General features: G+C 39.2%; 1 protein-coding gene across 4 annotated transcripts in view; it reads left to right on the top strand.

Moving 5' to 3' along the window:
• LOC115447691 (xaa-Pro aminopeptidase ApepP) overlaps nucleotides 1–11,186 on the top strand; it is a 42,066-nt gene extending 30,880 nt beyond the window's left edge. For all 4 annotated transcript variants that reach the window (XM_037436531.1, XM_037436535.1, XM_037436526.1 and 1 more), the window contains exons 12-18: nucleotides 1,300–1,452; nucleotides 1,855–1,987; nucleotides 3,214–3,391; nucleotides 4,991–5,082; nucleotides 6,721–6,834; nucleotides 10,220–10,366; nucleotides 11,112–11,186. In XM_037436531.1, the coding sequence (XP_037292428.1) occupies nucleotides 1,300–1,452; nucleotides 1,855–1,987; nucleotides 3,214–3,391; nucleotides 4,991–5,082; nucleotides 6,721–6,834; nucleotides 10,220–10,345 (796 nt within the window). In that variant the 3' untranslated portion in view covers nucleotides 10,346–10,366; nucleotides 11,112–11,186. The remainder of the gene's footprint in view (nucleotides 1–1,299; nucleotides 1,453–1,854; nucleotides 1,988–3,213; nucleotides 3,392–4,990; nucleotides 5,083–6,720; nucleotides 6,835–10,219; nucleotides 10,367–11,111) is intronic.
• The last annotated feature ends 2,154 nt before the right edge of the window (nucleotides 11,187–13,340 follow it).

Genomic DNA, 13,340 nt, shown 5'->3' with positions numbered 1-13,340 from the left:
AGTAATTGTTAGTTTTCTTCCCCGGGTCTCAAACTGTCTCTATGCCAAATTTTATCCTAATACGTTGGGTAGTTGTTGAGTTTAACACGTTCAGGCAGACAGATGCAGCGGGGGACTTTGTTTTATAATATATTTTTGTAGATCTTTTATACATCATTGTTGCATAACTTTAACCGTATACACAGCACACGCAACAGAAGCTGTCAAAACGAATAAATTTTCCCCGTTTTTGCAACATGTTTCATTACTGTTCCGCTCCTATTGGGTATAGCGTGATGATATATAGCCTATAGCACTCCACGAACAAAGGGCTATCCAACACAAAAAGAATTTTTCAGTTCGGACCGGTACTTCCTGAGATTAGCGCGTTCAAACAAACAAACAAAATTTTCAGCTTTATATAATAGTACAGATTTGTTCATAATCTGAACTAAAATGACAACCAAAACGTCACTGTTATAACCTATTTATTCACTTGAACAACAAATAATTTCACTTATTTGACTAATATTTTCTATTCACATCCAGGTTTACACTTAGACTCGAATTCTTATATTATGAGCGCCACTCCGTACATAACCGCACGCTGTCAATGTTGAAATCATACTAAAGTCAGATGTACGGATTGCAGTACAGTTGAGGCAATCACAATGACTACGCAACGCCAGATCTAGTACGTAGTACATATATATCGATGCTACTGCACCTGATGGTAAGAGTGGGGTCAAATAGAATGTCGACTGACGAGAGATGATTACCTGACAGTCGACACAATTATGTCTGTTGGAACTGGATATACACAGGCTGATCCCGGAACGCGACACATACGTGGGCCACTGTGCATATTTACAAACGTTTCTTAGCTAAATACAGATCAATACTGGTGGTAGGTCTCTCATATGTGAGAGTCCTGGGTAGGTACCACCGCAATGTCTATTTCTGTCAAGCAGTGTGTAGTCACTGTTGTGTTCCGGTTTGAACAATGTAGCCAGTGTAACTACTGGACATAATAATTAACATCTCATGTCTCAGTGGAATACCAAACAATACTTTGTAATTCAAGGTGTTGGTGCTTCTTCTGATTATGGATCGTATCGCTTACCAACAGGCGAACGGCAAGCTCGACTCGTCATTCAATACCATAAAAATTATGTGTTTAACTTTATTGTGTGTTTTTCACTTGGTTTTATTATGCACTTACCTCCGTCCTCTACACCACTCCAAGGTTTACAGGGAGAGAATACCCAAGGCATTAATTTAGTAACGCGATGTCAAAATGACCCTGTATGTTGTTATTAGGGACGAAGAGGACTTCATGGGCCCATCTTTCGAGACGATATCCGGCGCCGGCGCAAACGGAGCCATCATACACTACAGCCCGTCCAGGGAGGGGGAGCAGACGGTGATCAACGCCGACGACATGTTCCTGTTGGACTCCGGGGGGCAGTACAAGTGAGTACACGTACAGTCAGACCCAAAAATAGTGGAACAATTTCAAAACAACTTTTTTTTTCTTTGTTTTGCATACTGAATATTCCTTATTAGTATTTTCATTTTAAATTCAATTCCAAAATGTTTTACGCGGATATAGGCGCGAGCAAAAGCTAGTATAAAATTGTTACTTTCAAATAAGCTATGACGTCAATGCCATGCACACGTGTGAGCGAGACAGCGACATCGAAAATAAAATACTAACAAAAAATCCTTATGCATCTCTTTTACATTATAAATTAGCTATGACTTCATCGTCAATGTGGTGTACGCATGTGAGCGAGACAGTTATATCACAAATATGTTACTTAAAATACTAACAAAAGTTTATTTTTTATGCAACTTTAATATATTTTTTTCCAGGGATGGCACAACGGACATAACCCGCACGAGACACATGAGCGGCAACCCTACTGATGAGCAAAAGGGCGCGTTCACACGTGTTCTCAAAGGGCAGATGATGGTGGGCAGCGCCTTATTCCCTAAGGGAGTTAAGGTATGTTTGCTCTTCAGTGGCAAATGTAAAATTTTCCAAAAGGAAATCCGACACAATATATAGGTACTTATAATAATAATTTCAGCCCTGTATTATATACTGTCCCACTGCTGAGCACGGGCCTCCTCTACTACTGAGAGGGATTAGGGCTTAGTCCACCACGCTGTAGTGCGGATTGGTAGACTTCACACACCTTCGAAATTCCTATAGAGGAACTTCTCAGATGTACAGGTTTCCTCACGATGTTTTCCTTCACCGTTAAAGCAAGCGATAATTCACAAAGAATACACAAAGAAAAAGTTCTTAAGTAGAAAAGTCAGAGTGTGTACCCTTGGGATTTGAACCTGCAGACATTCGTCTCGAGTCCGTTCCACATCCAACTAGGCTATCGCCGCTTTTCATAATGTAGGTACTAATATGTATGAATGTAGTCTGTAAATCGTTCTAATGATATTTAGATTCTATGTGAACGGGAGCAGGTAGGAATCGGATAATATGGACCCTTCGTCCTATATTATATACTGTCCCACTGCTGGGCCTCTACTACTGAGAGATTAGGCCTTTGCCCACCACGCTGCAGTGCGGGCAGACTTCACATACCTTCAAAATTCCTATAGCTTTAGTGATTCAAGGTAGTATTGTCTAACAACGATATTTTAAGCCTTGTTTGCTATATGTAGCGGCAATAGCCTAGTTGGCTGTGGAAGAGACTGCCGGGACGAATGAGCGAACGAAAAAAAACCTGCATACCTGAGAAGTGCTCTATAGGAATTTTGAGGGTATGTGAAGTCTACCCGCACTACAGCGTGGTGGACTAAGGCCTCGTCTCTCAGTAGAGGAGGCCTGCACAGTGGGACAGTATATAATACAGGGCTGATATCATCACTACATAGTATAAAACAAAGTCGTTTTCTCTGTCCCTTTGTATAACTTAAATCTTTAAAACTACGCAATGGATTTTGATGCGTTTTTTTTAATAGATAGAGTGATTCAAGAGGAAGGTTTATATGTATAATAACATCCATTAAATAGTGGAGAAATACTGTTATTTTATGTTATACCCGTGCGAAGCCAGAGCGCGCCGCTATGTTTTTATATACAACGTTCACAGTTTTTCTGTAGTGTATTTAGTATCAGCATTGCACCCGTGCGAAGCCGGGGCGGGTCGCTAGTATACTATATGATGTCGATTTGCATAAAGACACTGGTGGAATACTTTTCTCCAGGGCAACGTGCTGGACAGCTTCGCCCGGCGCGCGCTGTGGGACGTGGGGCTGGACTACGCGCACGGCACCGGCCACGGCGTGGGCCACTTCCTCAACGTGCACGAGGGGCCCTCCGGCGTGTCGTGGCGCCCCTACCCGCACGACCCCGGCCTCCGCCCCGGGCAGATACTCAGCAACGGTGAGATATTTAGGGGTCGTCCAATCACGTGAGGCTTGAGGAGGTGGGGGGTATTTTGGGGCCGTATATTGTATTTTGGAGCCGTCTATTATATTTTGGGGCCGTCTATTATATTTTGGGGCTGTCTATTAATCACCTGAGGCTCGAAAATGGGGGAGGAGTCCGGTAATTAAATCAAGAAATATCACAGGGGGGGGGGGTAATGAGATAATGAGATATCACGTCTATATTTTATGTTGGTCGCGCGATTTGTTATGTAAAACCTTATCACATATCATCAGCAGGGAGAGGAGGTTAGTCACTAAAAACGTCACGTGATCAATGGACGACCCCTTAGAGGAGTTGAGGGAGAAGGAATGATATGGACAGTGGAATAGTGAGCCAAGGCACTCCTCCTTTCCGTCATTCAAATTGTGAACACACGAGTTTTAAAATAATTAATTTAGTTGGAGAAATATATGGATTTTTCTGTGAAATTGGAAAAATCCCCAAGGCGCGGGGGGGGGGGGGGGTTGTAAGATCTAAGAGTTGCTCTGACTGTTACTGCTTTTTCATAGTAAGCATTGCGATTGTTTGTAATCGGTCAATAAGATGTCGAGACTGAAGACAGTTGCTGTCACTCTTTTGTTTACTATTTATTTGGGAGTTTGACTTTTGAATTCGGTCGCCATATATCACTACATAGTATAAAACAAAGTCGCTTTCTCTGTCTCTATCTATGTGTGCTTAAATCTTTAAAACTACGCAACGGATTTTGATGCGGTTTTTTTTAAGAGTGATTCAAGAGGAAGGTTTATATGTATAATAACATTCATTAAATAGTGGAGAAATATTGCACCCGTGCGAAGCCGGGGCGGGTCGCTAGTTGTATTATAAAATTAATATTTACTCGTTGTGAAACGGGCGATAGTAAAATTTTAAAAATAATTTTTCACATCGTAGCTTTCAAAGGAATGAACTGATTTTGATATAAGGTCTATACTTGAGTAAAATCTCAAGTAGACATTTATTGTATTGAACTATTTAATAAACCAACCTTAAGTTGTCACTGGTTCTCAATGGAGACAGCTTTGTTAAATAAACAAAACTTAGCCTAAATGGCCTCTTGAGGTACCGCTTGAGCTGATGTTAATATGGGTGTTTTTATATCTTGAGATGCTGAACTTACATAGCGTCTCAGCTGATACCGCACTTAAGAGCTTGAGTTGTATCTATCAAGACGGCCCTTATTCTGTCGTGTATTAAATAGGAAGTATCTTAAGACGCTGTTCTTAAGCAGCGTCTCAGCTTATATAGCATTTGAGTGCGAAACTGAAATGAAATGAAATGATTTATTTGAATCTGTTAAATGTTATACATGATTTAGATTCCGTCAATATTAACTCTACCACCAGTTCGGAAAGCAGTTTTCACCAGAGAGGAACGTTCAAGAAACTCTGGTGTTGCTCTTTTCAATCAGTTTAGGGTAAAGACTACAGTACATGATAAAGTGAAAAGAAAAAAAAAGTTTAAACCCGTTCATTTATAGGCTCGTGAAATAAGGAATAAATTATAAATTGAAACTGAGTTGTATCTATTGCCTTAATTTTGTTGTTTCAGAGCCCGGTTTCTACAAGGTCGGTGAGTACGGCATCAGACATGAGGACTTGGTGGAGATCGTATCCGTCACCAAGGAGTCTGATCATCCTAAGGTACGTCCATACTTTAATACATTTGTATGTCTCCTTGAGGTAATTCTTGTGCGCTCAGTTTCCGCACTGAATGCACGTGCACAGGGGACATTTGCCGCGGCCCTAAGCACACAGTTAAGTGTGTATACCTCATGGTTGCCATTGAGGCCTATAAGGGCTCGCAAACATTTCTTGATCCCCCTTCTTCTCTTTCTCCCCTTGTCACATCCTAAGAGTATTTCTTGTGTCGCGGCCCTAGGCACACAGTTCAGTGTGTACACCTCATGGTTGTAACACATTGTGTCCTATGAGGGTTGACATTTCTTGGTCTTCTCCCCTCCTCCTAAGAGTTCTCCTTATCCTTCCCCAACACTTTCTTCTTAGCTATCGCCTCTCATTTTTCCTCCAGTGTCAAACACATTGTATCCTATGAGGGTTTGCATTTCTTGGTCTTCTTCCCTCCTCCTATCCTAAGAGTTCTCCTTATCCTTCCCCAACACTTTCTTCTTAGCTATCGCCTCTCATTGATCCTCCAGTGCCAAACACATTGTATCCTATGAGGGTTTGCATTTCTTGGTCTTCTCCCCTCCTCCTATCCTAAGAGTTCTCCTTATCCTTCCCCAACACTTTCTTCTTAGCTATCGCCTCTCATTGATCCTCCAGTGCCAAACACATTGTATCCTATGAGGGTTTGCATTTCTTGGTCTTCTCCCCTCCTCCTATCCTAAGAGTTCTCCTTATCCTTCCCCAACACTTTCTTCTTAGCTATCGCCTCTCATTTTTCCTCCAGTGTCAAACACATTGTATCCTATGAGGGTTTGCATTTCTTGATCTTCTCCCCTCCTCCTATCCTAAGAGTTCTCCTTATCCTTCCCCAACACTTTCTTCGTAGCTATCGCCTCTCGTTTTTCCTCCAGGCCCCTGCAGTTGCTAAGCCGAGGGATTTCAGTATCCAATAGATTTCCCTTGGTGTTGACTGCGGGATCCGATACACAACAAAAACATTTGTATGACGAGACGAGCGTGCCACTCGTCTGACAACGAGCGTGCTCGCGACTCGTGCCTCTATATAACACTAGCTTTTGATAATGTTTTGTTAGTATAAAAAGTTATCCGTTATAAAAGTCATGCTATATATTTTTCCGGGAAAGAATGTAGCCTATGTTCTTCCCAAAGTCTCAAACTATCTCCATACAAAATTTCATCTAAATTCCGTGTAACTTTAACCGTTTACTCAGCGTCCGCAACGGAGGCTCTCAAGAGGAATAAATTTTCCACTTTCTTGCAACATTTTTTATTACTACCCCGCTCCTATTGGTCATAGCGTGATGATATATATCCTATAGCCTTCCCCGATAACTGAGCTTTTCAACACTCAAACAATTTTTCAATTCGAACCTATAATTCCTGAGATTAGTTCGTTCAAACAAACAAACTCTTTAGCTTTATACAGTACTAGCTTTTGCCCGCGGCTCCGCCCGCGTTATAAAGTTTTTCAGGCTAAAGTTTTCCGTTATAAATGTAGTAGTTTCCCAGGAGCCTATGTTCTTCCCAGGGTCTCAAACCGGTAGTTCCTGAGATTAGCGCGTTCAAACAAACAAACAACCAAACAAACTCTTCAGCTTTATATAATAGTATAGATACAGGGTGTTTCCGCAGGCGAGGAATCTCTTGGACGACTACGGCGGCCGCGGCGTGCTCGGCTTCAGCACCCTGACCCTCGTGCCCAACCAGAGGGAGAGCATCGACGTTACCATGCTGGATGAGTTTGAGGTTAGTTCTGTAAGATTTTGTCTAAGTGATATTAATAAAACGCGTTGCTTTTTACATGGCGGCGAACAGTGAACTATATATTTTATAAAAACGAATCAATAAAAAGAAACATACATTCGTTCCGAATGAGGACCAATGAAGCAAAAATTGAATGAATTATGCACTTCGTTTCGATTATTACTTAACATTGTTTTGAACAGATGGCATTACATGTTTCATTTGATGTTCAAAAATCAATTTCAACAGATATAAATGTAGCCTTATATCGACGGTTAAAACGCTAATTGACTTACGCCCGAAATTAATAACCAATCCTAATCCAATGTATGCCATCTAAGATTGATAATTCATTCGTTTTTATGGATAAAGCATGCCAATAACCAATCCATAGATTCAGTAAGCTATCTCTAACAATAATCGATCTTTGAGAGGACGGATTACAGATCATAGATTACCCTCTGCATGAAAATGACAGTTTACGCTTGCCAATACTCTATCTACCCGTTTTGACATTTGATTTGATTGTTGTAAACAATCGCATTTTCCAATCGGACCAATTCCTCAGTTTACTCAATATGTTTTGAATATCGCTTACACTGATTTTAAGGGAAACGAAAAGGCAATGGAAATATCCATATTCTCTAGTGACAGTGACGACAGTGATTTGGAGGGACTAGCGATACTGATAGCGAAAGTGAAAGTCGCGCTTCATCACGGGTAATGAAAAGAGTTAACTACATGCAGACCCTGGATGAGTTTGATTTCACGTTTGGATTAGGCTTTCGAAATCTGCTTGCCAATCATTGTTAGTTAAACTGATCTCGTATATTCGTGTTACTTCTATGTACAAGGTAAATAATTTTTGACATTATTTTCAAAAAATACCGTACCTACCGAACTATTAGATAGGTACTAACAAGGGGCAATTGCATCGTTTTTTCAGGAACTATGGTGTTTCTCCATTCCATTAACTTTTGCTGAGGAATAGGAAATATTTATATTATCTTTTTCAGGACATTTGGTACATGGAAACGTCGCTTCCCTGTGATTGCATTGACATTGCGTTTATCTTTACCTAAAGTTCAAACAATAATAATTGCAACTGCAGTTTTGCACAATATTTGTCGGAATCACAGGCTAGAGGAAATTCCAACCCAAGTGGAATTATCAACTGCTGATATTATTAATTATGAGAACAATATAGAGAATCAAGATGTTGGAGAAAGAACAGCATTAACAAATAACTTCTTTACTTAGTAAAATAAAATACCATTACAATCACTGCTATTTATTTTATTGCTTATCTACATTTGTAATTCAAAATAATAATTACAAATTAACATAGTTTTATTAGTTGAAAGTTAAAACATAGAAACAGGCAAAATTTCCATACATTATCTATACTATTATATAAAGCTGAAGAGTATGTTCGTTTGAACGCGCTGGTCTCAGGAACTTCTGGTTCGAATTGATAAATTCTTGTAGTGTTGGATAGCCCATTTATTGAGGATGGCTATTATAGGGTATATGTATATCATCACACTATGATCAATGGGACCAAAAACGGCTAAAATTGATTACTTTTGAGAGCTTCCGTTGCGTGCGCTGCATAAACGGTTAAAGTTATGCAACAATTATGTATAACAGAATCGTAATTTGTTCCATAACACTGGATAATGTGTACAGAGTGCAATTATTATTATATGGCACCGAGTTTACTGCGTACTTCATACTAAAAACTAAATCCTTTAAAGATTTATTAATATATTATGAACAATGTTATTAAACTTCAGTGTCAAAATATGTCAGCAACCAAATTACTCACGTTCCATTTTGAAACTAATTAAAAAGTTTGTATCTTAAATATGACATGTACTAATTATTAATTATTTCTTTTGAGGGCTAAAATATATAAAATATTTTTTTATTACTCCAAGTCTTATTTTTCGCAATTAGGCAAATATTGAAACGAATAGTTTGTATGGAAAATACAAAAAGTATTTTTTTTTACGAATGGTATATTCTGCATAAAATGGAATGGTCAGGAGGGAACGCATCTGGAAAGGATTGCCAGCGATCTATCGTTGAAGGCAAGCAAGGATAGGCGAGTTAAGATATTGGCATGCCGATAGGAGACCAATCGAAAGATAGTCGGCAATCTAAGATAGGTTTTAGTCTTGGATAGTAGATACATTATTAATTTCGGGCGTTAAGCGACATACTTTTTCGGAAAAAATTCAAAAAGTGCTGATTTTAATAATAATAATAATAATATCAGCCCTGTATTATATACTGTTCCACTGCTGAGCACGGGCCTCCTCTACTACTGAGAGGGATTAGGCCTTAGTCCACCACGCTGTAGTGCGGATTGGTAGACTTCACACCCCTTCGAAATTCCTATAGAGAACTTCTCAAGATGTGCAGGTTTCCTCACGATGTTTTCCTTCACCGTTAAAGCGAACGATAAATTCACAAAGAATACACACATGATATTAGAAAAATCAGAGGTGTGTGCCCTTGGTATTTGAACCTGCGGACATTCGTCTCGGCAGTCCGTTCCACACCCAACTAGGCTATCGCCGCTTTTGGTTGAGTTGAGGTTTGCTTATATAGAATGTTGTAGATGATATTATCACGGCCAGTGGTACTCGTCGATATAAACGCTTATCATAATGTGGAAGTTTGGACAATGGAAAGTTCTCGAAAACAATAAGACCTCATTTCTACTAGGGTTCGCGATCGTTCCGGATCTTTCGAGAATGTACCGCGGCTTCGGTTGTATTACATAGTTTAAAAGCGATTTCGATTTGTGTAAAATGATTACGAACATCTATTTTTCAAGTTTATTTATTTTTTTTATACCATGTCGACAGAGTGATTTCACTGCATCTGATGGTAAAGAGTGGGGTCCAATAGAATATCACCTAACGAGAGATGATTACCCCTCGACGGTCGACACAATTATACCGGCCTGTTGGAACCGAAATGTATAATGTATTAAATAAAACACTTTATTTATCACGTAGGCGAACAAAGTTGCACTTATGATACGTCAAAACAAAGCATAAAAAATAATATTATTTCTAAACAAATATTAAAATTACTTATATAACTATGGACATTTTAAATTAGGGATAAAATTTATAATAGAAACAAGGTACAAACCGAAGTAACCAGCTCGGGCTGGCAAGTAGAGGGAAATAGAAGGATAACGCGTCGCGATCCTCACCGGCGAGGACATGAGCCCTAACCTAGCTAACCTACCAGCCTTTCACTAGCTAAGTGATGATTACCCGAAGAAGAAAGGCAGAAAGAAACTCCGGGCTTTCTTTTTTGTCATCAATTGTTCAGTACATTGTTTATTTATTGTTGTACTTCTCCACAGTTATCATACATCAACGCATACCACAAACGAGTGCTCGACACCCTGGGACCTATACTGGAGAAGCGAGGTCTTCTAGAAGATCTGGCGTGGTTGCAGAAGGAATGCGTCGCCATCAGCCGCGAATAACTTTACTTAATGTAATGGATGGTGAGTTTTTTATTGCTTTGAATGACGAGACGAGCTTGCCATTTGCCTGATGGTAAGCGATATGATCCATAAACAGCAGAAACACCAACACCTTGAATTACAATTGTTTGGTATTTCACTGCGCTCGCCATCCTGAGACATGAGATGTCCAGTAGTTACACTGGCTACAATATCCTTCAAACCGGAACACAACAGTGACTACACACTGCTGCTTGACAGAAATAGACATTGCGGTTGTTCTATGCAGACGGAATTTTAATGAAATGGCGGATAAACAATAATTGATCCGTCTAACCGCCATTTTCAAAAAACGAATCCAATCGTTTCTTTCGATCGATTTCAAAAATGGACCAATCAGAACAAAGTATTTTTGGACATTACAAATGAGTTATTCTGATTGGTTCGTTCGGAATCGGATTGAGATTGGGATCGCTTATTGAACTCACACACACACGCATTTATCTCCGAAGGGGTATGCAGAGGCGCAACCAGGGCGCCAACTTTTCGCCAAGTGTGTTCCGTCCCATGTGACAGGGGGCGAGCCTATCGCCATATCGGGCACAAATTCCAGACTCTTGGCTGATACTGAGCAGAAAAACCCAAATATCACTTTGCCTGAGATTCGAACCCAGGTCCTCAGAGCGCTGGCGTACCGCGCATGAAACAACTACGCCTCTGAGGCAGTCGTTTATTGAAAAGTGCTGTAATTGAGGCTTGACGTGTTTTTTTTCTTTTTTTTTTTCAGGTAATTATGACCGGCTAAGGAAGCGAAGATTTTATATGTTCCAATATATTAATCAATAAATATCTACTAACTCAAGTTGTTTTTATTTGTCTGAGATGAGATTTTCAAAAACGAATCCCGATTTGATCTAGTGTAGTTGCGTATTACGGTTCGACTGCTATGATGAGGTCTCTAGTTTGATTCCCGGTAGGGTTGCCAACCTTACTATAATATACAGGCTCATTTTGACATTGCGTTCCTAAATCAAACTACATGCTTATCTTCTTGAAAATAACTTTACAATAAGTTACTTGAACCGTAGATGTAAACTAAAAAAGTGTAAGTATCGAACAAAATAAATAACAATAAAAAGTAAATTTAATTTTACACACAGTAATGCCACTCCTACTTCTCTCAAGAATTCGTCGCAGCAACATCACACTTTCAGTCAGAGATACACTTTCGCACGCCATATTCGCATTATACTAAAAAACGATAAAAAAATCAGAAAACTAAAATCAGGATTTTTGATGAAAAATTTCGTTATTAATGAATGATTTTTGGCACAATGTCAGCAAAGGTGAAGACGAGTATGTGGTTTCATTTAGTAACGCAATGTCAGAATGACTGTATAAACTTGACTACCTCGGTGGCGTAGCTGTAATAGGCTAGTTTCCTATGTTTTATTTAGGTTATTATTTACTAGCTTCCGCCCGCAGCTTCGCCCGCGTGGATTTCGGACTTCAAAAATAGAGCCGGTCGCGAACGTTCCAGAATGTTCGTTTTACGAAGCTACTCGCTAGGTGATTCGCTAGCCTCTAGGTGCCAAGCAAGCCGCCTGCCTGTGCGTTCGCGACCTTATATATATATACAAAAATAATCCTTATAGCATGATTCAGTATTCACGCATGATGGCTTATTATTAGCGTATTTCATGTATAACTTTGGTGTTTCTATACCGATTTCTATGATTCTTTTTTATGGAATATTTAATAATGTTAACTTTTTTAAATTAGGGATGACTGAGAGTGTTATGTGTTGCTGTTAGTGTAAGAGTAGACAAATATAATGAGAAAGCTTCGAACTGCTAAGCTATCGGGAGTTACACGTGTTATTGTGAGTCAACCATAAAAGATAGACATATGCTGTCGTGGGATATTTTTTACATAATTTTAAGGAGAACATTTCCGTCATACATGATTTCTGTGTAGCTTTAACCATTAAGGTTTCACACGCGACGGAAGCTTAAAAAATGGAGTAACTTCTCCCGTTCTCCCAACATTTCCTTTCACTGCTCTGCTCCTATTAATTGTAGCGTGATGAAAAGTATACTATAACCAGCACAGGAGTATGAAAAATAATTGTACCAAGTTTCGTTAAAATCCGTCGAGTAGTTTTTGTTTCTATAACGGTTATACAGACAGACAGACAGACAGATAAAATTTTTACTAATTACATTTTTGGCATCAGTATCGATCCCTAATCACCCCCTGGTAGTTATTATGGAAATATATTTCATGTACAGAATTGACCTCTACAGATTTATTATAAGTATAGATAGATAGATATAGATAGATATGCAAGAGAAAATAATATGAAAAAAATATTCTGTGAAATCAGCATCAAAATTGGTTGAAAAATAAAGGTCATATTTGAACACAAGTAGGAGCACATGGGGATATCGTGCTGTCCTTTTTTCACCCACGCAGCGTTATGACCGGTGGCACTGGGTGACGTCACGCCATATTCACATTAAACTATACAATGATCAAAATATCAGAAAACTAAAACCAGGATTTTTGGTGATAATATTCGTTATTAATGGATGATTTTTGGCACAATGTCAGCAAAGGTGAAGGCGAGTATGTGGTTTCATTTAGTAACGCAATGTCAAAATGATCCTGTATAATAGTATAGATCAGTGCTACCCGTGCGAAACTGGAGCGGGTAGGTACTCATTTCATCATTTACAAGTGCCTTACACCGAAGATGTTTTTATTACATAGATACGTTGTCCGAGCTCAATATTGGCAAGAAGAAAGCAAGGTAATTGCCCGACATTCACTTAGTTAACCTCCAACCATTGTCGCGGCTAGTCGGCTTACTAACTTTTTGTATTTTTATAAATAAAATGACTTTCTGTATTTTTAGACGATGTACAAATTATACTCCAACTGTGAATGAAAAAAACGTTTCATTTTATGCGTTAGTAATAAGTATACACTATTTAACTTATTTTTAACTAATAAA

This window comes from Manduca sexta, chromosome 1, assembly GCF_014839805.1.
Source record: "Manduca sexta isolate Smith_Timp_Sample1 chromosome 1, JHU_Msex_v1.0, whole genome shotgun sequence".
NCBI classification, from domain to species: domain Eukaryota; kingdom Metazoa; phylum Arthropoda; class Insecta; order Lepidoptera; family Sphingidae; genus Manduca; species Manduca sexta.
The sequence above is the reverse complement of the archived record's forward strand: the minus strand, read 5'-3'. Positions and strand labels throughout refer to the sequence as shown.